Genomic DNA, 26,390 nt, shown 5'->3' on the forward strand with positions numbered 1-26,390 from the left:
AAGTCAGAAAAGAACGCATTACCGTAATTGTGTAAATGGCCTCGGAAGAAGGTATTTATGGCACTTGCCCTTTAAGAAGTCGCGCATGCGCAGATCAGTGAGAAAGTTAACTCCTGAACTTCGTAGTCAGAAAAATTCAGATTTATAAAATAGCAGGGAAAACACCATTGAGTTGACATGGCATTTCGCCGAAGAAACAAGAGTTACCCTTTCTTCAGCCAGGAATTCTTAATTCAGAACCATGCCGACATCGTCTTCAGTCTGGTGATTTTCATTTTGATTGGATTGATGTTTGAGGTGAGATGAACTCAGGATTATCTTTTTCTTCCTCTCGTCCTGCTCAGCTGTTTTAAGGTGGCAAGCCCGCTGCACGTTCAAAGATGTATCTCGGTGCTTAGTCGATTCTTAATTATATCAAACAAGCTGTTGTCGTGGGGGGGGAAAAAAAAGTTTGCTTTGTTTGACTGCATCCAAGCCTTGTAAACTTGTAGCCTTGTAAGTGACTGAAGTTTCGCGGATATGGTGGCTGCAGTTTTCAGAAGTTTTGTGAACCATAAATGTGACTGTTCGCTGTGAAAATGTAGCGAAATGATTTCAAACAGCGCCGGAAAGTTACATCTGAAAGGTGCTTAGTGTAACAAAACAACTCGACATGTTTGGGTTTGTTTTTTTTTTGGGATACTTTTTATCTTTTTAAGTTGTTGCGAAAATTGTTTCTTTACTAACAACTTTTATATTGGCATAGTCATAAGTGGCCACTCAGAAAAACAGCACAGTGTATCTTATATGCTTGCTAAATCTCACATTTTTAACCCTTTTGACCATCTCTTGTTCCAGTTTCCATCAAACAGTCCGCTGCAACATTTTGATTCAGAGATTTGTTAGTTACCACAAAAAGCCTGATCGACACAGGAAGTTGGTAGATTTTCGACATTCAAATTAAAAGCACACGCTATTTGCTGAGAATGGGTTTCCGTATTTGTTGGACCCTTTCAGGTATTATTTTGAAAAGTAACGAAGGAAGCCGTTTGACTTTTTGTTGGCAGCTTACTGGGCTGTAGTTAACTGCCACGTCTCAATCTCTGAGCCACTTCTGCTGGCTTGCTGTGTGTGTGTGTTTCAGTTGAACTGAAGACTACCTTGACCTGAGGGTTGTCCCCACAGACATTCAGCTGATCAATGAGTTAGGTGTCTCATAAGTATTCACAGCTCACTAATGCGCCCGCTTTGCATTATGGCGAACTTTCAATCCGGAACCTGAGTAGTTCTCACACAGCTGGCCGAGAGAAAAACTAAGAAGGGGATTTCCTTCAATTTTCTTGGTACGGAAAAAAAGCAACAACAGTGCTACAGCTTGCCTTTAATTTGTTTTTTTTTGTTTTTTTTTGACGTTGACACCAGTCGTCACCTGTGGCTGGCTGACTACAGTGCAGGAAACAACTGAGTGGTGGTGCCCAAACTGAGGCTAGGGGACCAACAGGGTCCCTTTAAAGTGGTGTCACTCACCTTATGAAGTACCAAGTCATAAAAGATGGGTCTTAATGCTATCAAAATCCCACCATCATGGTTCCCAGAGGTTTTTATATATATATATATATATATAGGCTACATATCAGAGCTCACACATCAGTTAGCCTAATAAAAAAAAAAAAAAGAGGCATGTGGCACTTTATGTTAATCTTTGAACATTTAACCTTTGTAGAGTTAACACCCTTTGTCCTGTTATCGTCAGTCAACTGGCGACAGCTTTGATAACTATGGGTGCTCAAATCATTTGTGTTGATTTGTCAATCTTTTTTTTTGTTTCCTTCCTCCTAATTTTGAGCAGTTCCTGCTTTTCCTCCGCTCTTCTCTTGCTGCAGTGTCATATATTTTAGACTGTCTTTTGAGATTTAAAAACACGTTAAACAGCTTTATATTTCTCCATTATTTTTCTATGGATTACAAGCTTTGCAAAAGTTTGGAAACACTGGTCTATTGCATATCTCTGGCATGCTTAAAATAAAATAATGTTTTAGCTCTGTTGCCAGTTAGATTTTCTGCTCCCAGCAGGCTGTAATGATGATCTCACAATCCAACAGACCCACAAAGATAAAGAAAAACTTTATTGATCCCCCGTGGGGGAAATTTGTGCATTACAGCAGCTCCAGAAAAACAGGGGACGCTCTGATCACTGACCTCTTGCTTGAGTTCTACTTCAAATAAACGCACTGGAATGTGTTGCTAATTACCATGTTGTCTAATTTCCAGGCAACAGCCAAGACGGCCATACTCTTCATTCAGCCTCAGTACAACGTCACCACACTGTCACCAGGTATGCAGTGCAGTTTGATTCTTTGATATGTTCATTTGAATTCACACTCTCTGAACTACAGAATCTTCCCCCGTTCTGAAAAGTTCACACACCTCACCATTTCACTTCTGGTGCTGCTGTCCCTGCATGTTACATTTATTGTATGAGCGTTACAGAACTGTGATAGACAAAATGAGTTTACAATGGTTCCACTTGTTGAACATGCCTGTTATTGCAAACACAAGCTGTGTGTGTGTGTGTGTGTGTTTGACCACTCCTGTGTGTGCTTAGAGGGAGAGGTGACGCTGTACCATTACGGTTGGAAGGATGGTGCCACCATCCTCTTCTACTTCTTCATCGCCATCATCCTCCATGCAGTGGTGCAGGAGTATCTTCTGGATGTGAGTATACAGTCACTGCAACGTTATGAGGGATTCATTATTTTGTTCTAATACAAACATCATTTTAATTAACTTTGAATTATTCATTTTTGATCAGAAACTTGATTCTCCATGTTTATAAAATGGTATGTTTGTCCTGAGGACAGTTTCTCATCTCCATATTTTCAGCTGAATTCATGAGCCTGAAATAAAATAGATTATGTAGTATTTAATTGAAATACATAACGGCAATTGTGCAATATAACTAAGTATATACTATACTACTATAAAGATGATCTCTTTATACCATATATCAGGTGCTTAATTTCTTTTCTGTAAGCTGTCAGGAATGATGGACCCTTAGAATAAAGTATTCACTTATGACTGCAGCATGCTAAGTTTTTTTTTTTTTTTTTTTGTCTGGCTAAATCCGACAGTAATCCAGTCTGATTTTTGGCTGTAAAAGTTGATGGACCAGGAAGCAGGAAGTAAGATCGGAATGTGACACCAACTCAAAGTCTGGGCCTGTGTGCTATTGTTTCGAAACAGGCCTGCGAGGAGGAATGATGATGTTATTTCAGCTCCATCAGCGCAGTTTCAGACGCGTCTTGAAAAGGATAGTTCTTCAGAGGAGGGTTTTCAGCTGCAGCTATAAATAGCGCCTGTCGTCTTTTCTTGCCCTAGTTATTTGTGTTACTGTGACACTTCCTCAAGCATGACAGTGACAGAGATAACATGCCGTCCATTCTGACTGCTTCAAGCTGCATTCACTGCATGCTCTGTGTTTCTTTTTTGTTTTGTGTTTTCATAATGTAGAAAGTGAACCGGCGCCTCCACCTCTCCAAGAGCAAGAACACAAAGTTCAATGAGTCGGGTCAGCTGTGTGTGTTTCACCTGGTGTCAAGTGTGTGGACTTTTTACATCCTCATTACAGTGAGTGGTCATATTGTACTTGGGGGGGCTTCTGTCTGGTGAAGGAAAGGTCACATTTAAAAGCATACCACACTCTTTCAAGTGTGTTTTTATCTTTGATCTCAGGAAGGATATCTCCTGCATCCCAGCAGCCTTTGGGAAAACTATCCCCATCTTCACCTCAGGTATGACTCATGTTTTACTCTACCATATATACAGGGGCAATGTCCAGGGGGGGGGCGGGGGGCGGAGATACTACCCTCTGGGTTTAATAAAGTATTTCTGATTCTGATGAAAATAATAATACATATTTTTAATCATTTTCTGGAAGGGAGGGATGTACAGCTACAAGTATAGAGCATTGTCTTAGACTTGTTTTTTCCTCAGTGAATGATACACTTGGTTAAATGTACATAGTTATACTACTTCTTATGTTTTTTTTGTTTTCATGAAGAAAAGTTCCCTCACAGTTTCTCAAGTGAAAGTCGACGCAAAAAATCCTGTTAATTTTTTCTCCTAAACTCCAGTGGGAACTCATGTTTCCAGTTTACTATCATACAGATCTAAGGAGCTGACACATTTGAGTAGCTATTGCATATTTGCTTAATTCTGAATTGATAATCCCAATTCTCTCTTCTTGTTATTTTCTTTAACTCTAACTGTACAATATAGGACACTTGCACTTTGCTAAGTTGTTACTGTTGATCTGGAGCAATGTTAATGTCTGCTGTTTTTTTTTAAAAAAGCCACATTTTAAAGTGCTTAATTTATCTGTAATAATGTACAACGCTGCTAACTGTCATTTGACTTAAAATGATCACTTCCTTTTTAAAAACCAACGTTTTGTGACTTTACCTTGTTTACACAAACTTAAATATAATGAGGATAAATGAAACTAGATTGAGTCCTTTTATGAATCATGTAGGAGCCCTCTTAGGAATCAAAAACTGGAGGTAATGATTGGCACAGATCAACGTAGGGATTTTGGGGGCCGTAGTTGCTTGCCTTGGTTGATTGGTTATCTAGCTCTTGTTCTATATTTGTACTTCTTAGCTCCTCATCATGACCTTGTTTCTGCAGTGTTCCTTAAAAAAACGTGCTGCATGCAGCTTGCACACAGGGCCAAAACATTAAGCATGCATGATCTCAGAAACGTTCATGCAAATAGGGAAACGTGATTTCCTCTTTCAAGTTAGGGAATCAAAATAACTCAAACTGTGTCTGCTCTTAACTATGTTGCGTCAGTGTTTATTTTAAAACACTGTCATATAGTGAATAGATACCAATTAAAACTGGGAATGTACTGTATGTATTTCTCTGACTTTTCTCTCCGCCCTGCCTCTTCTTCTTCTTCCTCCTCCTCCCTGTCTCTGTGTGTGTTCGTGCTGCAGGTTTCAGGTGAAGTTTTTCTACCTCACTCAGCTGGCTTACTGGCTCCATTCCCTGCCAGAGCTCTACTTCCAGAAAGTACGCAAGGTCAGTAAGGAGGCCTGGGAACCAGAGGAGCTCTGGAGTGTGACTAGATAAGCTGCCTGTGTGATTGTGTGTGTGTGTGTGTGTGTGTGTTTTCTGCATTACACTGTGGTGATTCTGAACTAAAGAAACCAGTATTTAAAAGTGTTGCACCTTCACTAATAGTCTGTTTGATTTTTCAGGAGGAGATTTCCCGGCAGCTGCAGTACATCTGCCTCTATCTGCTGCACATCTCTGCAGCCTATCTGTTAAAGTAAGCATCCAGCAGCAGAAGCCTGCAAATGGAAAGTGTTGATAAGGGAAATGCAAGCAACAGAAACAATGCTAAAGGGGAATTGCTCTGTTTGACTGCTAAGATTCTTCCATGTGGTTTTTGATTTCTAAATACTGTGTAAACATGGATTATTGTCTTTTTAAATCTTCTTTCTCGTGCAGTATGAGTCGTGTGGGTCTGGTGCTCCTCTTTCTTCAGTATGTGTCAGAATTGGGCTTCCACATTGCCAGACTCTTTTACTTCACTGATGAGAACCATCAGAAAATGTAAGTGTTGTCACTGGACTTCATGGTTGGGTTGTTTTTGTCTTCTTAAAAGGAAAAAATCAGGACATTTCCATTGCTATGAACTTAACTTAAAAGCACACTTGGCTCTTCTCTCCTCCTCTCTGATCTGCTGTTTCACATCCTTTTTTTTTTGTTGTTTTTTTTAAACCTTTGTGTGTGGTTGTGTGCCAGGTTTGACCTGTGGGCGGTCAGCTTCGTGTTTACACGGATGGCCACTCTGACCCTGATGTTCCTGGCCGTTGGGTTTGGTTTGGCTCGAGCTGAGAACCAGGGGCTGGACTGGGAGACGGGCAACTTCAACAGTGTACTGATAAGGTGCTGAACTCTGTGTGCACATATGAGGACAAAGATTCATTCTGTGGAGCTGCTGTTATATTTTACAGCTACTGTAATGAATGCACGTGTCGCCTAGTTTATTGGGAAAGAGCTGACTTTGAATGTTTTATTGTTTTACTACAGAGATTTTGTGAATGTTGTAGAGGATGTTTTACACTGATTGACAGAAAACCACTCTTCAGACACAACAAACAAAGCAACACTACACAAGCCTTATATTGAGGTTCAAATGTCAGAATCAGAAATATAACCTTCCAAAAACCTACTCCATGTTCAGTCACAATATGAAATGTTAGCAGATTTTCTTAAACATAGCAGCAAAGGTTGCAAATGAGAAAACTGCTGTCAAACCATGAGAAATTCAAAGAATATCCTTCAGACTTCTTTTCAAACACACCAGGTGCTAGAAAGGTTAAATTCAGCACATAATGTCAAGTCTGTTTTTCCAAATCACACATTCACACTAATCGTCTTGCCTTGGGGCCCCTTCAGGATGACCGTTCTACTGCTGGTATGTTTGACTCAATCCTGGCTCCTCTGGAAGTTTATCCGCTTCCAGCTGAGACGCTGGAGGGAGTTCAGACACGAGCAGGCTCTTCGCAAGAAGACTGCCACAAAACAAGCCCTCCGGCCGCTGAAGAGAGACTCACGTGAGTTATCCATATCCGTCTATATTTTAATACACACTGATTTGATCTTCTGATAGTGACAGAAGATGTCGTTTTTTTTTTGTTTTTTTTTAATTTAATATTGCAGTTACTTTTATCTTGACTTTTCACCTCCCTCTCTCCCTGTAGTTGGTCATCATGAAAACGGAGTTCTTAAAGCTGAGAATGGAGCCTCTCCTCGGACCAAAAAGCTCAAATCCCCTTAAGATATCACAGTGACTGGCCTGAACAGAAGCCTCGGCCCCCGGCTGAGGTTTCTCAGCACGAGGAAGCTTGCGGACGCTGTCCACCGAGCTTCTCGTCGAGTGTGTCCTGAGATGTTACCAGGACTCAGTCGCTACAGACTTTGGCTTGAATGCTGGAAAAACGAAAAAATCCACAGGAATCACTCGAGCCCTAAAGACATTTACTCTTCTCATCATATCAGTATTTTTTTTTTTTTTTTTTTTTTTTTTTTTTACATACAGCCACACAGTTTTGCGATCCCACCCTAAGGAGCACCATTATACGCAGAATGATTCAAATGTAAAGTGAACACCGTGTGCGGCGCACGTTGCTGTGCGTCAGTGTTGAATGTGTTGATCCTCATTCAGAAGTACTGTATCGGTCGTAGTGTTGCCTGATGTTGCAGCTGTTTTTCAGCTCTCGCCATTGAGCCAGCTTTGCTTGTTTTCTAGTTTTGTCTATTGGAGCAGAAACATGTTACTGATGATGTCATTGTAAGATGTAATGATAAGATGTGAGCTCAGTGTGTCACGACCTTAACAGAAACTCTGCCCTGTCAGGGCAGGAATCATAGAGTGGTGACCTGGGCTCCTCATAATGATGTATCTGTTTAAAAAATCCTATATTTGTCACTGGTCACTTAACATAATCATCGAGCATGTATGATGGACATTACAGCATGTCATTCCATGTGTTTTTCTTCTCTTTTGTTCTTTACTTTATTAAATAATTCATTTTTTCTGAAATATGTTTTTAACTCTTACATTGTGAGTTTTCTACATGTTTTTATATTTTCATTTTATTCATATATTAAAATTAATTTTTAATTGGTGATCTTTTGCAGTAGTGAAACAAGGCATTGTCAGATTGAAAATAGAGACAGACACATGCACAAGTTTTACCAGTCCTAATGGTATGGTGCAGGTTGACTTAAAAAATGCTAAATGTTTTTCCTTTGAACTTTTTTTTTTTTTTTTTTCCTTGCAGACAGGATGTAAAATTCAATAAGGAGATACTTCTTATTTAACATTGCGCCTTGAACTGGAATCTTTGGCACACATGCATTGGGACATATTATTTATGTTTCTAGCAAACTTTATAGTTTCGACAAGTATTGCAAGCTACTATAGTTATCTTTATAAAACTTATATCCCTACTTTAAAATACCTTTGTGTGCCAGGCATGAGAATGGTATTTCAGTAACTCAACCAAACAATTGGTGTATTTCATCAACTCCAGAAGCTGTTAGATTTTACACACAACAACAAAAAAAATCACCTTTTTCACAGAAGGTTCAGTGTTTTATAACAGTATATACTTATTAAGACACACAAAAAGGTTTAATTCATAGTCTTGTGGTCTGATTTATTAGGGGGTAAACATCACTCCGGCCTTCTCTGTCATCAGGGTTACGACATCTCTGCTACATCATCACCTGGTAAAGAATGAGAAAAAGGATGAGCATCATTTTTTGATGAATCTAAAACCTTGAAAAAACAATACATGATTTGATTGTATCCAGAGGGGTATTGTTTGCTTAATGGCTGGTATGATTTTCACCATTATGGTCAGCTGTCTGGTTATTAGTCGTCCCCACACACAGCTTCTGGCGCAGAGAGTCCAGCGTTTGAACAGGAATTTGGCTCGAGATGGACTCAAGATACTTCAGCACAAAGTAGTCAGCATCCGTTAGCACAAAGCGATGGCTGAAAACTGAAAAACAAAGAAAGTAGAGGAGGAAGATGCCATGAGCCGAGCTTGTTAGTTTAATTATGTAATGATCCTCTATAAGAAAGATTCCAGACAAAGCTTCATGCATGTAAAAGATACAAGGAACACAAGTGTAGATTTATCAATAAAGGTTGTTTGGGCAGAGAGATTACCCTCCACTGTGGCTCCGATAGCGAAGTCTGCAGGTGAGTAGAACTCAGGATTCTCCGCTGTAGACCCGGGCTTGGGGATGCGCGTTTTTTCCAGGAACTTTCCCCCGATGATGCCAGAGTTGCGTGTGGGCTTTTCAAAAATACTGATCATGTCATCTGCCAAGAAGTAGGACAAAACGAAACGTCGGCCCTCATCTTCAGAGTCCTGGGAGTCCTGGAATATCACAGACACGAGACCAAAAAGAGAAATTATCTTTATTGTTGTTGCGCGTCACTCAGAAAGTTCAGTGAAAGAAAAAAAACACAAACAGATCTCGCTGTCTTACCAGCCTGGCACTGAAGCGCAGCACTTTGTTGCCGTTCTCTAGCATCTGCAGCATGTTCTTTTTGGGAGGCTCAGGATTTAAAGACAAACAATTCTGGAGAGAATCTTCAAGTGAACCAAAACCGTTGTAGGCAGGAATCTCCTGTTAACGCAGGTAAAAAAAAATATGATCAAGTATAACAATTTAAAGTCGAATACCCTCAGGTTATAGGAAACCAAACTAAAACAAATCTGACAAAAACATTCCAGTGGATCACCTTCTTCTTCTCCTGAAGTCTGTCTGTCTTCTTTGGTATCTTTATGGTCTTCATCTCCAGATCAGGGTGGTTCTTCTGGTAGTACTCTTTAGTAAAGCCGTCGCAGTCATACAACTGGAAGCGACGACCCAGCAGTTTCATCGTCTGGCCCACCTGGAAGTCTTCGGGGGAGTAGTATTCATCCACTTCTTCTGTTGAGACTTCCAGCACACAGCGCGGAAAGCCCTCTGGAAACATGAAAACAAAGTTTTATTTCCTGTGATGTATTTTTACTTTCTTTTTTTGTTAATCTCTAATTAAATATTTTGGGCTGGTTGCTTTCCTAAGATGTTGCCTCTTTGTGAATTTTCAAATACTTGTTATCTCCTTTCTTTATATTTCTTATTTGTCACTGCACCTTTTTTTAATATGTTGATTTATAATACTGCAAAATCAATACTTGCAATACATAACTATAAAAAACTACAATTTAATCATTATGAAGTGATCATTTTATAGTGTGAAAAATAAAATGCAATACTCAATAACAGAATATGTTGTTACATTTAAAGCTTAAATCTTTTATTTTCACTGTATATGACTGGATATAAAGAGGTACCTGTCCAAAGCACTGTATTAGACCTTATCAAATTCTGCATGAAGTTAAAACAGAGTATATGGAGTATCACCTGACTCTGGTTTGATTTTCTTGGGCAGCTTCTGTCTGCGCATCACTATGGGGAAGGGATCTCGGCCACTGTTGGGTTCATGGACCGCTCTGATCTCCACTGTGTCGTCTACCAGGAAGTAGTGGATTGTAACAGGCCTGGTCTCCCCGTACAGAGAGTCAGACTCGTCCCACAGGGCAAAGAAACGCAGCACCTGAACCAAGAAAAAGTTGACTTCAATAAGGTAACCATAGTGTTGGCCACATAATGCCCTCTGGTATTTTAAAGAGCCAAAATAACATTGTGGCGGTGTTAACACAAGCAGATCTTTTTTTTATTCTAAATGACTTCAATAGAAAATATTATTGCAGTCCTGATTCTCCAAGTGAGTTTGGTATGAAAGAACTCTCCCCTACCTTACGATCCATGTTGAGAAAACGATACATGCTGTCAAATTCAGAGGGTGTTGTGAAAGAGGGCTGGAGGTTTTTGCGACGTTTGCCGTAAGGGTCCACAGGCATCGGCACAGGGCCGTTGAGTACAATGCCCTCACTCTCCATGAATTCCTATAAACGACGAGAGAGATATATCCACTCATTAGTTCCAGATACACAGCTAACAACAAAGCAGGAGCATAAACACAGATGAGTGTTGTACCTTTGTAAAAGGGTCACACTGTGTGATGTGGTACTTCACCCCATACACCTCCAGTTCCATGCCAAGGTTGAGGTCTTTCCAGAGGTAACGATCTCCACGTTCATTCTTGGGCAGTTGCTGGCGTTTGAGCCTTTTCCCCTGTTGTATCCCAGAATTCTCCACCACTGGCTCAATGATGCACATGCTGTCATCCTCAAGGTAGTAGTAAATGTCAACGGGGCGTATGCGGTACTCCTCGTCAGGGGAGTAAAGTACACTTTCCTCAAAATAAGCTTGAAAGGAGAGAACCTACAAGACATAATTGTGGTGAAGAAAAGACAAACTTATTAGTTGGACAGGAGCTAAAGTATTTGAATTCTGGCCTCATTAGTGTTACAGTAGCTTACCTTCTTGTCAAGGGCAACATGAGCTGGGATGAACTCTTCAGCTAGGCTCTGTTTAAAGGAGCCATATGTAGCATCTGGGTTTTGAAAGGACAGCTCACTGATCTCCTGCTGGATCAGCTGCTCTGACAGGAGGGGATCTTGTCCAATGCCCTCAGCCGGACGGCGAGGCAGAGCGTAGCCATTCTTAAAGTCCAGAGTCTGAGGACGATGGAAGGCTGACTTCTGTACAGAAACATCATTTAGGAGAAGTCAATTAACTCTGGTTTAAGATTCAAAATTGAGTTTAGAAAGTACTACTTGTGTATTAACCTAAAAAATTGTAAGTGTATTATATTCAAAAGCAAATGATTGTGTCTGCACAAATACTGTGATACAAAAAAGTGATGAATGAGATGTAGCTACAGTAGCCTATTATAAAACTGGAAATGTTTTCAACAGAGAATTGTATTTAACAAATCCTATGTTTATGATAGACTTTAATTCAAGCCATTATCCCTCTGCAGATGGCAATTTAAACTAGCAGCATCCTATTTCAGGCCTGATTAACAAAACACCGCTCAGTTACATTAGCACTTGAGGAATGCAGGAAGCTACATATCCGACAAAGTATAATTTAAATAAACATAAATAGTGACAGACGATGAAAAGTAATTTTCTTAACTAATATTATCTTATACTGGCCCTTATTTAAGTCTAACATTACTCATCTTAAATATATATATCTATATAGTTTTAACTTCATTCCTTACTGTTACATCAGGGAAACTGTATCCTGGTAAAAATGGTAACCCGTGGCTATTCCAGTTCCACGACATTGTCCTCTTTGACGTCTTGTCTGAACAAAATGTCAAACAAAAGAATAGCCGTAATTTGAGGATAAAACTCGGGTTTTGATGGTCGTTTAAAACTAGGGACCTGCAGCCGATACCGAGTTAAAAGTTTGTGGTTTCCATGGAAACGGGACGACGGCAACAATTACAAGAACTAACAAATATTTGTAATTTAATTCTATGATAAGGAATTAAGTAAAAAAAAAACACTACTAACAGTAAAACAAATCATTATCCAAATTAAAAAAAAACAACATATTGACAACATAAAAAAAATAACTAAGGCTGAATTATCTTCCATATTTAGCCACTTTTCAGTGTCATTCTCTGATGAGAAGTCTCTATCCTACTTCTCAAACAGGAAATTAATTTCACTTGATATTAAGACAGTTAATTGCTATTGTTGTAATTGACTGTATTATAAATCAACGATATTTTATTTACCAACGCTGAATTTATAGCCTGCAAAAGCAAGATCACTATGTTCACCACCAGAGGGCGACCAACACCAATACATCTCACTAATCTCACAGCCCATAAGTCTTCATAAAAAGCCCCACACAAGATGCCTTTTACAGCATAATCTTTATTTATCTTTTTGTATAAGATCTATATCACTTTGAAAAGAGATCTGTTTCTTTTTTCTCAATCATCACTATAGATCATAACTAGGCTATAGTTTAGTATAAGACATGCATGTGTGCCTCTCCATTGCCTCCTCCAGCTGCATCCTACATGCAGTGGACTTGGCCACACAGAGAGAATAGGAGGAAAGGAATCAAGGCTGTTTCAAAAAGATAAAAATGCGCAAAATAAAACAAAACAGAGAACAGTTTTATTTTTGAACACAGTTTATTCCAAGCACAGGAGTCATATTTTGGTCTCAATTTACCAGCTATTGGCACTACTTAATCCCATTTAAAACTGACTTTTATAAAAACTCTATGTGGATGACCCTAATATGTCCTGTGTGCTCTCAATTAAACTCTCAGTCAGGAAAATACCAAGCCTTCTTCTCAAATCTATTTACTATTTTACACTTGAATCCAGGGCAGCACATACGCAACTGGATTGACGATAGCTTATTTATAAAACTGGCAACATGATTTAAGTTTTTGCATTTCCACTGTTCTCAGTTCTGGTTCCTTCTCCAGAGTACTGTAATGAGCATCTGCTTTAGCACTTGTATCTTTAAAAGTAAAGCACGACAGACAAGAGACCTTACATTTGCATAAGAGGGAGTGAAAAAAAAGTAGATTCAATCTAGAAAATTAAATGGCACAAAATAGCTATATTCTGAAAATATTTCTAATTTTTGCATACACATTTGATGAGCTACATTTGGGATAACCAATTGATAACTCCTTTGACCACACTATACACCAGCTGCACTATTGACAAAAGCATTTTAACTGCTAGAAAAGGCACTGCACTGTGAATTAAACATACTGTATCAAAAATAAGCTTGAATCACTAAAAACCTCTTTGAGGCTCTTTATAGATAAGATAGATCGAACTCTTTTTCTTTAAATGCTGACATCACTGTTTAAATGGGCCGATCCCCCTTTTTCAGGAAGCAAATACATCACCCAAACACAGAAACACTAGGATTGCATCCCTGAGGTGCCAGACAACCTTCGCAATAAGTATAAAAATATCTCATAAAACAAACCATACTTGAGAACAAAAACAAAATACACAACATCAATAAACTATTAAATATTATAAAATAGATTTCATAAGGGTTGAGATGATTTCTCAAAAATATCTTTTGGTTTCATTAATGTTCAAAAGGCAGCATGGTTTTTCTTGAAGATTGTCTTAGATTGTCCCACTGCCCAGTACAATGTTTTCTGCTCTCTCTCTCTCTCTCTCTTTAAAGTCCACACTTGAATACTGGAGGTTCCTGAACAGAAAACTCTCTAGTGTCTCGGGCTCCTGCAGTTCAAACAGACTCATCTGGCCTTGGTCCTTCAGACACCATGTAGTCTCTGCATGCCTGTGTGTGTCTAACATAGCTTACCCATAAATCCCCACTTCAAAAACGGCGTGCTGAGGTCATGGGCAAGGCTGCATAGCCTTTCACCCCTTGCTTCCGGCAGAAAGAGGGCAGCTAAGAGGCGAGCTTACCATGCAGAGAGGGAGCTTATTCCCTTGCAGCTTATGATACCCCGAGGAATATGCAATCCGGGTTTCTTCAAGTCTGCAAAAAAACTGCTCTCAACAACGTGAGTCCACAGTTACTTCTGCCTGCTGGCTTGTAAAGCTTCATAAGGGCCAAGTGCATCCCAAAGTTTGTTCAAGTCCCTTTGCAGTCTTTAGTAATACCTGTTGAGGCTCCGTGTCCCTGGAATATCTGGCTGCCCGTTCATCCAGATCTCTCGTATGATCCTCTCCCTTTCCTCCAGCCTCTGCGCCCTCTCCAGCTCCTCCGCCGACGTGAACACGTTCATGTTCAGCGTGCGTTCAAACCGCCGGTGCCGTCGAGCGGACAGGTCCGAAGTGGTGTCCCAGTCCGAGTCCGAGTCGCTGGAATCCGAGGACGAGTCGGCGGGACGGGCTCGCTTTTTGGCGGGAGGCCGCTGGCGGGGCTGGCAGTCGGTGCGACAGGAGATCTGGACCACCAGGGCGAAGAGCGTTAGGAAGAGGCCCAGACACACGCCACAGACGAAGAAGAGTGCGGCCCTCTCTGGGTGGTCTGTCATGGGGGGGGGGGGAGAGAGTTAGTTTAGTCAATTTCTTACAAAAACATGTCAAACATTTAATTGGATCTTTGAAACTGATCTCTCATTTCCCTTTGAAACAAGTATGACTTATCGTAACCAACCCTGGCTGCATCTTCCACTATGTCTCAGATTTTTCTTATACGAGTAAATCTTGTTATGGTGACTTGAGGGTTGTAATTAAATACTTTTGATGGTGTAATATTTAAGCAATATCAAAAGAGAGGGAGTGCTGTTATACTGAATATCAACACGGCTAATTGCTACTACATCTCAACCTGGAGTGTGATATTGCTTTTATTCAACAGTTCTACAAACTGCAAGAAGTATACAAACAAACACAGATTCAACCTTTTGATGTTAATTTCGCCTTCATGTCGCTCAACCAACACAACCAGTTCAAAAACGTAACTGTACGTCTCTGTTGCTGTTTATTGAAGTGAATTTGCGGCTTTAAAGCAGGAAGTATTCAAAGTACCACAGCAGCTGGCTGAAGCAGGTGACTGACAGTGTGTGTGTGTATGTAGCTGTTATCTTACATCTGCATTCCTCTGGCCTACATTTACCCTCCTTTCAGTCCCAGGAAAAAAGGAAATGGGGGATATTACCCAGAAAGATAGTATGCCACACACATGTGCCACACATGAAAGCGTGCACTAAAAGCCCCATTATCGGTTGAGAACGATAACAGAAAAAGTAGATCCTGTTCTCGCTAAGTTTAAGGAATATAACCTTACCTGATATGTAAGTGTAGGCTGCCAGTGCGTTGCTGATGAGGGCCATGTTGGTGCTCGAGGTGGAGTTGATGATGGGGTTCATGTCTGGGGGGCGTCGTGGACTTTCCCCTTCTACTCCACCTCCTCCTCCTCCTCCTCCTCCTCCTCCTCCTCCTCCTCGTCCAACTCCTTCTGCAGGTCGTGGAAACTTCTCCTCGTCCGGGTTAGTCTCCCTGACCTTCTTCCTATCTGCATGAGACAACAGAGTAAAAGCAGCTCAGTTAAAATCACTAAGCAGAATGTGTTTAACATAAGGAAGCAGTTTTTTGTTTTTTTTTGGAGTCACATTTACAGTCAGATGGTGACGGCACTGTTTCGGTCAGTTACAGTAAAGTTAGTGCGTATTGTCTCCGAGGTATTGTGACTACAGCATTCAGACCATTGAGTCAGCTCTGTGTGGTTTCATTTCAGGACATTGTGCTTCTGCAGAAAGGATACATCATCCATCAGGGACTTGTGTGATTCAGAAGATAACACAACATCCGCTTGTGTAGGATTCATTCTGACTCAGGTCGTTAAGAAACAGAGAAGCACATGGGAAGACTTTGCACTTTGGCAACAATCCAAAACAGCTCCCTCCAGAAATGTCAGAAAACTATTAATAGACGGGAACAACTGTTTCCTCCTCTGTCTCTGGATGTTCATCACAGCGTGGCTCCTGAAAGTGTTTACATGCTGCCGGTGTGTTGTGTGTGTGTGTGCAGGAGTGGAGGAGTGCAGCTGAAGGAACAAAGGAGTGCAGAGTGATTTGATTACTTTCATTTAGCAAGCGGTCGCCTCCAGTTAAAGCTGAAGGAGTGTTTAGGTGTTACTACAGTAACTTTAGCTCTATGAGTAAGCAAAGCCTCACTGGGAAAAAAAACCCCAAAACACAACTCATTTAGTGTAGTGCTCTTACTCTGTGAGTAAAGTCATGTTTACATGCATGATTTTTGGTCAGTGTGTGTAAGCATGTTTTGTTGAACTGTCTCACACACACACACACTCACACACTGATGACCTCAAATTGCAGAGCGTCTAAGGTGTGTCAGGCTCACTTTATCTGATAAATGCAGTTTAGACTGGAATTGCTCACTGAGGAGGTAAATGTTTCCACCTGGACCCACTGCTGCGGTGAAGCAAACATCAGGTAACATTCTGCCAACAGAACCACAATCTCTCTCTCTCTCTCTCTCTCTTCAACACACATAGAGAGAGGCAGACAAATCGTCAACAGGAAACAGTCACAGTGCTAAAAAAAAAAAAAACCCAACATCAACACAGAACACGAATGGAAAATGTAGCTTTTCCGAGGAAATTCTTTTCACATGATTAATTCAGGCGTTTACACTTATTAGGATGGCCACATATTCCAGGGAAGAGACGCTGCTGAGGATAGATGAGCTTTTACAGTGCAGAAACATCAGCGCAGTAACAGGACGTTAGGACGACCAAATACAGAGACGATAGAAACTTGTGTTTTAAATTCTTTAACTTTGTTTAACAGTTGTTTCTGTTTCTACCATCTAATTCTGCCGCTAAGGACATATCAAGGTCATTAAGTTCTATATTAAGCTACTTTAACGATCCCAAAGTTTCCTCTGAGAACTTGGAAAACTCTTCATGGATGCTGATATAAAAGCATCAAAATGAGTGACTTGAATAGTTCGCTCAGTTGGCATCAAAAAGCTGAGGTTAAACTTCCACTGAGAAACAAATGACAGTTATGTTGAACAACAAAGAAGAAAATATATACGATTCTGAAGATGACTGTTTTTGTAAAAAGAGGTCATGAAAGGAATTTGATGCTTTTGAAGGTTGACATCTTGGCTTAGTCACTCCCTTGATAAAAGCTGGAAAGATAGATAGATACTACTGTGATTACTGTACATACAGTGTATAAAGGTATGGTTTTACAGGGAATTATTACAATTATGTTTTCAGCAATATTTCTACATTCATAATGAATCCTCAACAGCGTCATATTGGTGTCCCACTTTATGAATTCACGCTGTGTTTCGGAATTCCGAAAGCACGGCACAGCGGGAGCTTCACGTACACACACACAGTCAGACACGCACAAACACAAAGCGCTGAGCTCTCCTGCTCCCTCCGAAGAAGGTACAAAATGGGGGATCACTCCCTTCCCCCCCCCCACCGGTTACGCCTCTGTAACGTTCAGATTGAAGGCGAGACGTCACAGGGGTGGGGGTGTAAATATCGCAGCTTGAGACGGCACTCTGAATAGGCCTACACACTGTGTGGATGATCTTCTGATGCCCTGCCGTCTGATGGTGACAAAAGGTCTCCAGAATGTCCCCGCTCCCAGCACAAGAAATGATTCCACATCCCTCAGAGTTTGTCCCTCTCTTTTCTATAGTCTCTGTGGCAAGCTAATTAGCTATTAGCTTAGATTTGCACAGTTTTTAACAATTTCGTCCTCTAACCCTCGTGAGCATATTTCCAAATACGTTTTACAAAATGTGATCCGACTGACACGTGAATAAAAACCAAGCAGTAAAATATTTTCCTTTTTTTTTTCATCCTCCATGTCCAGAAAACAAATGAGAAAAATGAAGAGAGACTCTCAGGATGTGGGACATCGCAGCATATTTACACTACAACACTCACTGTTGCGCCTTCATAGTCCTCCCTCATCTCCCCTTCTTTTTTATTCCTCATCCCCCATCAGGACATCAGAGGTAGAAACAGGTTTGTCTGGATAAAGCAGGAGCAGGAAATGAAGCCACTCATGTGTTGCCAACTGGACAGCAAACATCTCCTGTCCGCTCCCCCCCCTCTCCTCTAACTCTCGGTCCATCCGTCTATCCTCCTAATTAGTACAGAGCCGGTAGACGAGAAGAGTGCTTTAGTGTGCTGGACACAGGCCACCTTTCCTCATGAATAAAGCTTTGTTTAAGTTTCCTTCCTCGCTGGCGTCTCCTTGTTTTCGCTCTTTCATTGCATTGTTCTGCCTCTGTCTCCTCCGGCTTTCTCTTTATGGGAGTTTGACCATATAGCAGAATGTGGGCACATATAACTGCCTCTTGGAAAGCAGTATATTTTTAAAACCAATCATCATAAATGGTCCAAAGCGACGGCTCATGGCTCTGCTACATATGGAAACAGTTGAACTCGTGTGACTTTAAATATACATACATATATGCCCTGACTTTAGACCTGAGTTACTGTTTCTCTTGATGCCTGGGAGGCCTCAGGACTGTTCAGTGTTAACTGCTCTCCACGGGAAGGGGGCGAGAGTGAAAAAGCTTATGTGTTTGTCGTTTGGCTCACCTGGAACAGAGTCAGGGCTTTTGACTGAGCTCCCCTCAGGAGGGCTGTCTCCCACTATGTTGGGGTCATGGGGTCTGGGTGGAGGGGAGAACACCGGTGGTCTGGGTCCCTGCTCCTGGAGCAACTTCTTGGGAACTTCAAAGACAAGAGAAGGTCGGGGACAGGAGGGGAGGGGAGGGGTGAGGGGAAACAAGAAAAAAAAAAAGACACATTAGACAAATTAGATTACGTCAAATTTAACAAGGAGGTTGATCACTTCTGGTTTAGTTCTTCATAAAGGCAGACAGAAATGTGAATGAGGAAATCTTTGTATAGATCTCCTAGTTTAAGAAGAACCAGTAAGTCTAGAAATATTCAAAAGTAATGCTGTGTCACAGGCTGTATTCTCTTGTTTTTGACCTTTGTGTATATTTTGAAATTTCCAGTTTGAATCTTTTTTAAACATTTAAACATTTCTAACAGTTATATGATTTTATTTATTTATTTATTTTTTTCCAAATGGTTGTCAAGAGAAAAAGTTGTAAATACAAAAATAATACACAAAAAGTTTCCATTTTGCAAATCTAACACACACAGAGAGCAGCCTTTGTATTTATGTGGAGTGGTATTTCTTGCCATGTAATACATATCTTATATTCACTCAAAAGACACTAAAACGCCTCTAAAGATGAGAGGAATTGCAGAGTCGAGTGAAAAGTCTCAGTGCAATGAGACCTTTTTTCTTATTCAGAAGAAGCCATATCATATATCATCATATAAATATGATTCATATAATTTATTGGTATATGTTACAGCTCCTAATTAACTATCCAAATGAGAGGGTTCCTTGTAAAAAATAAAAACTTGTTTATACATAAAATGATTGTGGTTGAAATATATATTTTTTTCCATTCAGATAATTATGACAGTGTTCCTCAGGCTCTATTCTAGGACTGGGACTGCAACTTACAATTTATTTCCCTGCCATTGAAGTTTCTCAAAGCCAGAAGTGGACCTGATTCAATTGCTTGTTATGTCAAACACGCTCCCCAAAGCCAAAACCAAAAGTTTCCTATATAGATCATAAAACGTAGCTAAATTACACACTTAAGAGGCTGGGCCAAGTTGATTTATGGCATTTTTGCTTGAAAAAAAATCCTGAAACATTTAATTTTTCTTAAGAAAGTTGCAATTTAGTTTGAAACGATGAATTAAGCCTTTCAGCTCCAACATAGACTAAGATTATTGAGACCGTACAGGCAAGTCCAATATTTCCTACTGTAGTATGACAACAGTGTCAGTGTTGGTCCTTTTTTCATGCCTATGGAGATTTTCATTGATTACATTTAAATGATTCAAAGGACATGATCAAATAAGTGTAAAAATAGAGAGTATTGTGATGGGGATGTAAGAGCTACTATAGACTGTGGGGGGGGGGGGCACTTCTGCATTGGCTTAATTTTTCAACTCCAGAAGTTGCAATTTGGGAAATGTGTTTGAACAAAGAAGAAATCTTCAATGTTGAAAAATAAAGCGTGGAACTACAAACAAACTGCAGTTCCTTGAGTCTCATCTTTACAGCCATGATAAAAAAAAAAAATCTAATATGGTCTGAATAGCTAATTTCATTATCAGCACACACTGTACACGGGCTGATTAACTCATCCGTTTTGATTTTATGAATTTATCATTATAACTTCACAACAAGGGGTGGCTGATCTGACTGACAGCCGGGCTTCAGCTTCAGCTCTTTGTCTATAACTAGCTTGACAAAACGTTAGTTTGAGACAGCATTTCCAATGAGACAACCACGACCGATGGGCTTCAAAGGTCATGTTCAGACATCAGTGGTGGATGTCACTGACACCATGTCCATGTTAACAGTCTATGGTATGAACAAGACAGTTGTAAACAGCATGATTCACACACTCCTCATGACCTTGCACTTTGATTCCCGAAAGTTTTGCTGCCCGCTCCTCCTCCTCACCTTCTCACATCCCCAAACCTCACAGTGTACTGTGAGTCAGGGAGTCTGCACTCTTTCCCCCTGACACAAACCCACAATGCAGTGGGCTATACATTCCTGCCCGCTCACATGTGGTTTTGGAGGCCGGGCCGCGCTCTGGTCACCGTGTGTTTGCTCTGTCAGATCAGTCATGATTTACAGCTGCACAGATGATGTCTGTCCATTGGCCATTCTTACATTTCCATTGCTCTGCACAAACTAATCAGCAATGACGAATAATAACAGGAGGGGTTCTGCTGACATCAGTATTCACTAATAGTAAAATTATGACATGTAATTCTGGTGAAAACAGACTGTTTGTTTAAATGCCGATGAATAAACACACAGATCAAATTTCCAGAAAACCAATTTTGGCAGAGGTCCAAAAGTCAATCAAAGAGCAGGAAGCAGCAGAGCAGACCTCACAAAGCTGCGCTCCACTGGATACTATTTATGACCTGGATCTATTACAAGAACTTTCCTATTGTAAGCAATGATTAAAAGGCTGAATATGAATTTTTGACCGCAAACATTTACTGTACAGTACTTCAGATTGTTTTATGACATAAAATATTTCCCCTCATGAGTTTATAGACATTAAAGATTGACAAGCTGTGTTAATGTCCATGGCACTTGCACACACACCTTAGCTGCACTACAACTTGAATATTATATTGTTCTGTGATATTTCGATAACCAATTGATTAACTTGCAGTAGTATTGGTTTATAGCTACATAAAATAAATTGCACTTACATCACCATTGCAACATGAACGTGCTATTATTAGAGCAAGACTGATGGAACTGTTGAGAGTAATAAAAAAGGCCTTTTAGTCCCTTATACAATGCCAGTTCAAGATGGGATATATTCACCCCTGTTTTAGTCGGCCTGCAATGTGCAACATGCAGAGGCCGAATGGTTGGAAGTCGATCCACTCCTGATTTGCCATCAGAGGTAGTAACAACGGTGTAACAGGGTGGAGAGTTTGGCAATGTTTAACGTCAGAGCGCTGTGTGTGTTTGTGCATGTCTAAGTTTGTGTGTATGTGGAGCACCTGCTGATCTCGCAACAACGTAACACAGTGTGAAATCATACATAGGGACAACAATATCACCTTGTTGTTGAATCAATGTATAAGTACAACAGTGTTAAGAGGGCGGAGCTTAAATGCTGCTCTTGCAGACTTGCAATGTAAAAGGGTCTTCTGTCATCACTGTTTGGAACAATGTCATCTGATCTCGCAGGTATCCTAGAATATTTGGTACTCCAAATGTGAATTGTTGAAGAGGGCTGGAAGACAAAAGTGTGGCATGTATGCAAGAACGTTTTATGTCACAAAAAAAATCATACATCACACCTGGTGATTTTTTTCCTTTTTACAATTTCAGACTATCAAATTTAGTTTGTTTGTATGAAGTTGGAAAAAAACAAACTTTTAAGACTGGAATGCAACATTTTAAAAGTGATTAGTTTAGGTTTGAGACAAATGACAACATTAAGCTGTAAAAGTATTACATTAGGTAAAACATGATTGATTTAATTCTAGCATAAAAGAGGTATGTGTCCCTCAATAAGTCATGTAACACTTAAGGTCAGAGTATACAAAGTCACACTCAAGTACTCATACATACATTATTCTCTTCTTTTAAAGAGAGACAGAGCTTTAGGGAACATTCATGCAGTGAGAGAATACGTTTTTAATGAAACCTTAATGCAGAGTTGCTCTACTAAAACTCACAGACTTCAAAGAGCTTGCTCAAATGTGGTTCCCTTCTGTCCTGAGGTTAATTCCAGACTATTGAAGGTAGTAAATGATTTCTTGTCTTTATTTAAATCTGCTCAGACTGGCTCACCTGACAGACAGCAGGAAAGTTCATACGGTGTCAGATTAGTCGCCCGTTGTTCAAACATATGGTCTTACATTTAAATACCTCTCTGTAATTGCATCATCCCATGTGGCAAACCGCACCAATCTGTCTCATAAATAGGATAAAAAACCCAAGAATTTGAAACTCCCATTTTCTCCCGGTCTGGTTGGTATAAACTAAATAAACATAACTCGCCACATGGTGGAGGAAAACGCAGAGAAATTAAGAGTTTCTCTGCCTTTCTGCCCCATCCTCCCTCATCAGGCCTGACACACTAATCACAGATCTTAACACTCCCCCCCCCCCCCACGCCACGCCACGCCCTGATTACAGCCTTCTGATTGGCCCTAATTGGCTGCACATGTGGCCCAGGGTCACAGCTGAGAGACGCCATCATGTGACACATATAAACACTCTTTTTACGGCATTTATACTAAATGAAGGGAGCTATAATTAAGACAAACCCATGCACGCAAACTCACAGCTACATGTGCATGAATAGAAATATACACACATTGTGCCTACACACATTTAAACGCGCTTAATTGACATCGAGTATGTACGTATTTTTCAAAACAGGCGAAAGATTTTATAAGGAGAAACAAGCTGCAAAATTAAAGACAATGCAAAATTTCAGTATAATACATAAACATGGAGCAAATATGCAACACATATAAATCAATAATACTGTAGACAAACCCAGAAAATAAATACAGTTAAAAATGGTGATGTATAAATAAGTCCATGATTTCAAGAGAAGGACTGAAAATGACTTGTAATAACTGGAAAATGCAGTAAATCAAATGTATGGTTGCATGTCTGCTTAGGGCCTCCGTACATATCCAATCTTCATAGTACAAAAACATCGTACATTGGCTCTACACTGTTGACATAAGTGGGCACAGTACAGTAAAATGACTGCTGCTGCTTTTCTAAAAATAATAGTCAAAAAGCTGCAACTTCTCGAAGCATACGGCCGCAAACCACACTTAAGGAGCCAAGCAGTGAAAAGTGAACCAGTTAAAAAAAAAAAAAAGAGAGAGAGAGAGCGAGAAGTGCAAGGGAGAGAAATCGAGAACATAAATCACACTCTGCAGCCTGCACTATGATGGGGTGGTCATATAAACTCATTGCAAATGAGTCTGCGTAGTTCTAAAACATAAACTCCACTAGACTGGACCGTCTCCAGCCCTGTACCTCTCTGCGCTCTGGATCGCCATGGGGCGCAAAGACACGAGGCGGGAAAAGAGTGCCCATAACAATGCCTGTGTTTACACTGGCAGAGCCTAGCTTTGTTTTCACTGTGGTCTCGTGTGTGTGTGTGTGTGTGTGTGTGTGTGTGTGTGTACGGTCCGTATGCTGACCAACGCAGTCAGGACAAAGCTCTCTGTAAGCCCGAGCGGATATAATGAAATATTAAACCAGGCTAAATCTGAGATGTGATCAGACACAGGCCAACAATTTGACCATATTTTAACCTTTATACGTTTACATGGGGGGGACGGGGAAAGCTGCTGTGGAGTAAATATTTTGGAGATTGTTTTAGAGCTTATTTTGAGCTTGGTCTGCTTCAGCCCTCTGAGATTTTGGCCCCAAAACGACAGCTTAATCTACGATATGACTTTTTCTGCGGTGCGCTCTAAGCTGTTTTAATGTGGTGAACCTCGTCTAAATGATACTCTTATGAGGGTGAAGCTAAAGTCAAGAATTGTGTGCAACTTGACCCAGGTCTGGTCCAGTTGAGATTTACGGTATAATCATAAAACTGCAGTGAAACACAGGACGGGCATATGAGAAACTTGGAAATCAAGTGTGTTAGCAGGAGATGGGAATAGTTTGCAGCTAAATGAAGAAATGGAGAGCCCTGGACATTTAGTTTTAGCTCGATAACAAAATGATCTAGATTACTAAACATGCAATCTTTTAGATATTTGTCTTCAGTTAAAGGTATAGTTCAAACAAATTCTAGAAAAAAAAGGTTGGAAAGGGTGCATTGAAACACTGTGCTGGTGTGTGTGTGTGTGTGTGTGTGTCTGGTTTCAATCAGCACACAGTGAGAGCATGCTTAATCTGCAACATTAAAACTCTGTCTGAGACTCACTTGATACACACACACACACACACACACACACACACGCGGCAGCGCCTACAAAGACTTGAATCAATACTTATAAAAATGGACACATTTTATTTCAGCTTGAGCTCTTTCTCCTGCGTCCTCATCAGACATCACACAGACAGACATGCAGACATCTGCCCGCTCACATTTACGAGCCCATCCACCCCCACACATACAAACCTGCACACACACACACACACACACACACACACACACACACACACACACACACACACACGCATTTTTCACTTAGCTAATGGAATTCCTGCAGAACAACACGCAAGGTGAATAGGGCAGAACCTGAAGGTGTTGAGATTACATTCCTCCTCCTCCTCTCCCTCCCTTCTGCTTCCCCCCACCCCCCTCCCTCCGACCCCCAGCGTCACACTCTAACAGCAACCGGCTGACAGCGGCCGATTGAGCACCAGTGTGTTTGTCTGTGTCTCAAAGTTAGTGCGCCTTTGAAAGCCTCACATGTAAGAGATAAACAAACGTGTGTAATGTTTAAATGGGTCTAATAAAGGGTAGTAAGTTTGGAGGCATTATGGTCGTGTTTATCTTCCCCCAATGATACACTACCTACCTCCGTGAAGATAAATAGCTACATGTGTCTACATACTTGCATGAGTGTGGGTCACAGGACATGATTAACACATTCAGTCTTGTGTATACAAAGTAGACCAGGTTTAAGGTCTTGGTAATGTGAACTCTATCAGGGGACCGGTGGTCTGAGCTGAGGACTTCTTCTTGGTTTTCTCCATTTGATGTTTACATGTGTGACCAAACCTTCTCCACTACTTTACAAGGTCACCTTATGAGTTTGTGTGTCTTTATTTCACATACACTAAGGCTATGGTCACCATAAAGGAGCCTTAAATGATTCAGAGTGTGCATGTTAGCACTTCAGTGGTGTTAAAACAGCAGAAACTGAAAGTAACCAGCAAGTATAAATACTTTGATACTGTACTTGTGTGAAGTTTCTTCATCCTAAAGTGACCCAATGACAGTCAGTGACAAGCATTGAAAAGGACTGGTTGTCTTGTTAACTTCTGTAGGTGATATGAAGGTATCAGTGTTAACTGCTGTCTGTTTCATCACCAGCTACAAACTCCTCACAGGAGCTTTAAAGTGAACTATCTGTTTTCTATTCACTAAATATCACATCAACAGACCATCTTAACCTTCCTTTATAATTCACTTTTGACAACCTGTCCTTTACAGTACATCCAACATTTGAACACCAATTATCAGAAATACTTTATTAAATCCCAGAGGGAAATTCGGTTATGATACTTATTTTTCGTTACTATGGCTGTAATGCTTTTTTAGGTACTTTTACAATATTAAAATTAACATAAAGGCCTGAATATCGGCATCACTGTATATGACGCAGCCAACTTTTTACATGAAAAATAGGTAATAAAGATGCTTCTTCATCTTATACACCAGATTTTTGCATCAGCTTTCAAATTTGAGCATGATTCCTGAAAACTGGATAATGATACATAGGAGAGACATGTTTGCATATCCATCAGTGCATATTATGCATGACAAATACGTATTACACAAGATGACATCAAAAAATTGAATTCTCCTTCATCTTACTATTAGTTTTTATACTGTAGTTTATTTTGCAGAACTTTTTACTTTAACTTCAGTAGAGAAATATACGTTTTTTTATTTTACATATCAGTACTCCCAGTTGAGTAAAGCGTGCACTTTTGACACCTCTGTAGAATAGACACAGATAATATGGATGATCTTTTGTCATACTTTGTAAATGTAAATTCAGATACATTTTAGAAAAAAACTG

At 40.3% G+C, this 26,390-nt stretch overlaps 3 protein-coding genes across 4 annotated transcripts in view; 1 reads left to right on the plus strand and 2 right to left on the minus strand.

The window, feature by feature from the left end:
* The first annotated feature begins 95 nt into the window (after positions 1 to 95).
* tram2 (translocation associated membrane protein 2) lies at positions 96 to 7,680 on the plus strand. The gene is made up of 11 exons (XM_020641470.3): positions 96 to 297; positions 2,251 to 2,314; positions 2,585 to 2,694; positions 3,490 to 3,606; positions 3,712 to 3,770; positions 4,977 to 5,061; positions 5,241 to 5,311; positions 5,494 to 5,598; positions 5,791 to 5,934; positions 6,448 to 6,605; positions 6,753 to 7,680. The coding sequence occupies exons 1-11, from the start codon at positions 178 to 180 to the stop codon at positions 6,827 to 6,829; spliced, it is 1,110 nt and encodes a 369-aa protein (XP_020497126.1). The 5' UTR covers positions 96 to 177; the 3' UTR covers positions 6,830 to 7,680.
* Positions 7,681 to 8,096: 416 nt separating this feature from the next.
* On the minus strand, positions 8,097 to 12,531 carry efhc1 (EF-hand domain (C-terminal) containing 1). The gene is made up of 10 exons (XM_020641469.2): positions 11,753 to 12,531; positions 11,004 to 11,225; positions 10,618 to 10,905; positions 10,377 to 10,526; positions 9,982 to 10,174; positions 9,314 to 9,540; positions 9,058 to 9,198; positions 8,732 to 8,945; positions 8,409 to 8,561; positions 8,097 to 8,283 (listed from the first exon to the last, which is right to left on the minus strand). Exons 1-10 carry the CDS (start codon positions 11,816 to 11,818, stop codon positions 8,258 to 8,260), a joined length of 1,680 nt encoding a protein of 559 aa, XP_020497125.2. The 5' UTR covers positions 11,819 to 12,531; the 3' UTR covers positions 8,097 to 8,257.
* Positions 12,532 to 12,666: 135 nt separating this feature from the next.
* LOC109989653 (protein eva-1 homolog A) overlaps positions 12,667 to 26,390 on the minus strand; it is a 91,801-nt gene continuing 78,077 nt past the window's right edge. For both annotated transcript variants that reach the window (XM_029278810.2, XM_020641536.3), the window contains 3 exons: positions 18,606 to 18,740; positions 15,294 to 15,521; positions 12,667 to 14,531 (listed from right to left, as the gene is read on the minus strand). In XM_029278810.2, coding sequence (XP_029134643.2) covers positions 14,152 to 14,531; positions 15,294 to 15,521; positions 18,606 to 18,740 — 743 coding nt within the window. In that variant the 3' untranslated portion in view covers positions 12,667 to 14,151. The remainder of the gene's footprint in view (positions 14,532 to 15,293; positions 15,522 to 18,605; positions 18,741 to 26,390) is intronic.

The sequence above is a fragment of the Labrus bergylta genome, chromosome 15, assembly GCF_963930695.1.
Source record: "Labrus bergylta chromosome 15, fLabBer1.1, whole genome shotgun sequence".
Lineage (NCBI taxonomy): Eukaryota > Metazoa > Chordata > Actinopteri > Labriformes > Labridae > Labrus > Labrus bergylta.

Bases quoted from the DNA above. Each gene is read 5' to 3' on its own strand.
- tram2 (XM_020641470.3), top strand. From the start codon at position 178: ATGGCATTTCGCCGAAGAAACAAGAGTTACCCTTTCTTCAGCCAGGAA. The intron at 5,312-5,493 runs GTAAGCATCCAG...TTTCTCGTGCAG, and splicing joins TCTGCAGCCTATCTGTTAAA to TATGAGTCGTGTGGGTCTGG. The intron at 6,606-6,752 runs GTGAGTTATCCA...CTCTCCCTGTAG, and splicing joins GCCGCTGAAGAGAGACTCAC to TTGGTCATCATGAAAACGGA.
- efhc1 (XM_020641469.2), bottom strand. From the start codon at position 11,818: ATGTCGTGGAACTGGAATAGCCACGGGTTACCATTTTTACCAGGATAC. The intron at 10,906-11,003 runs GTAAGCTACTGT...TATGTCTTGTAG, and splicing joins ATGTTGCCCTTGACAAGAAG to GTTCTCTCCTTTCAAGCTTA. The intron at 10,175-10,376 runs GTAGGGGAGAGT...TTCTTGGTTCAG, and splicing joins TTCTCAACATGGATCGTAAG to GTGCTGCGTTTCTTTGCCCT.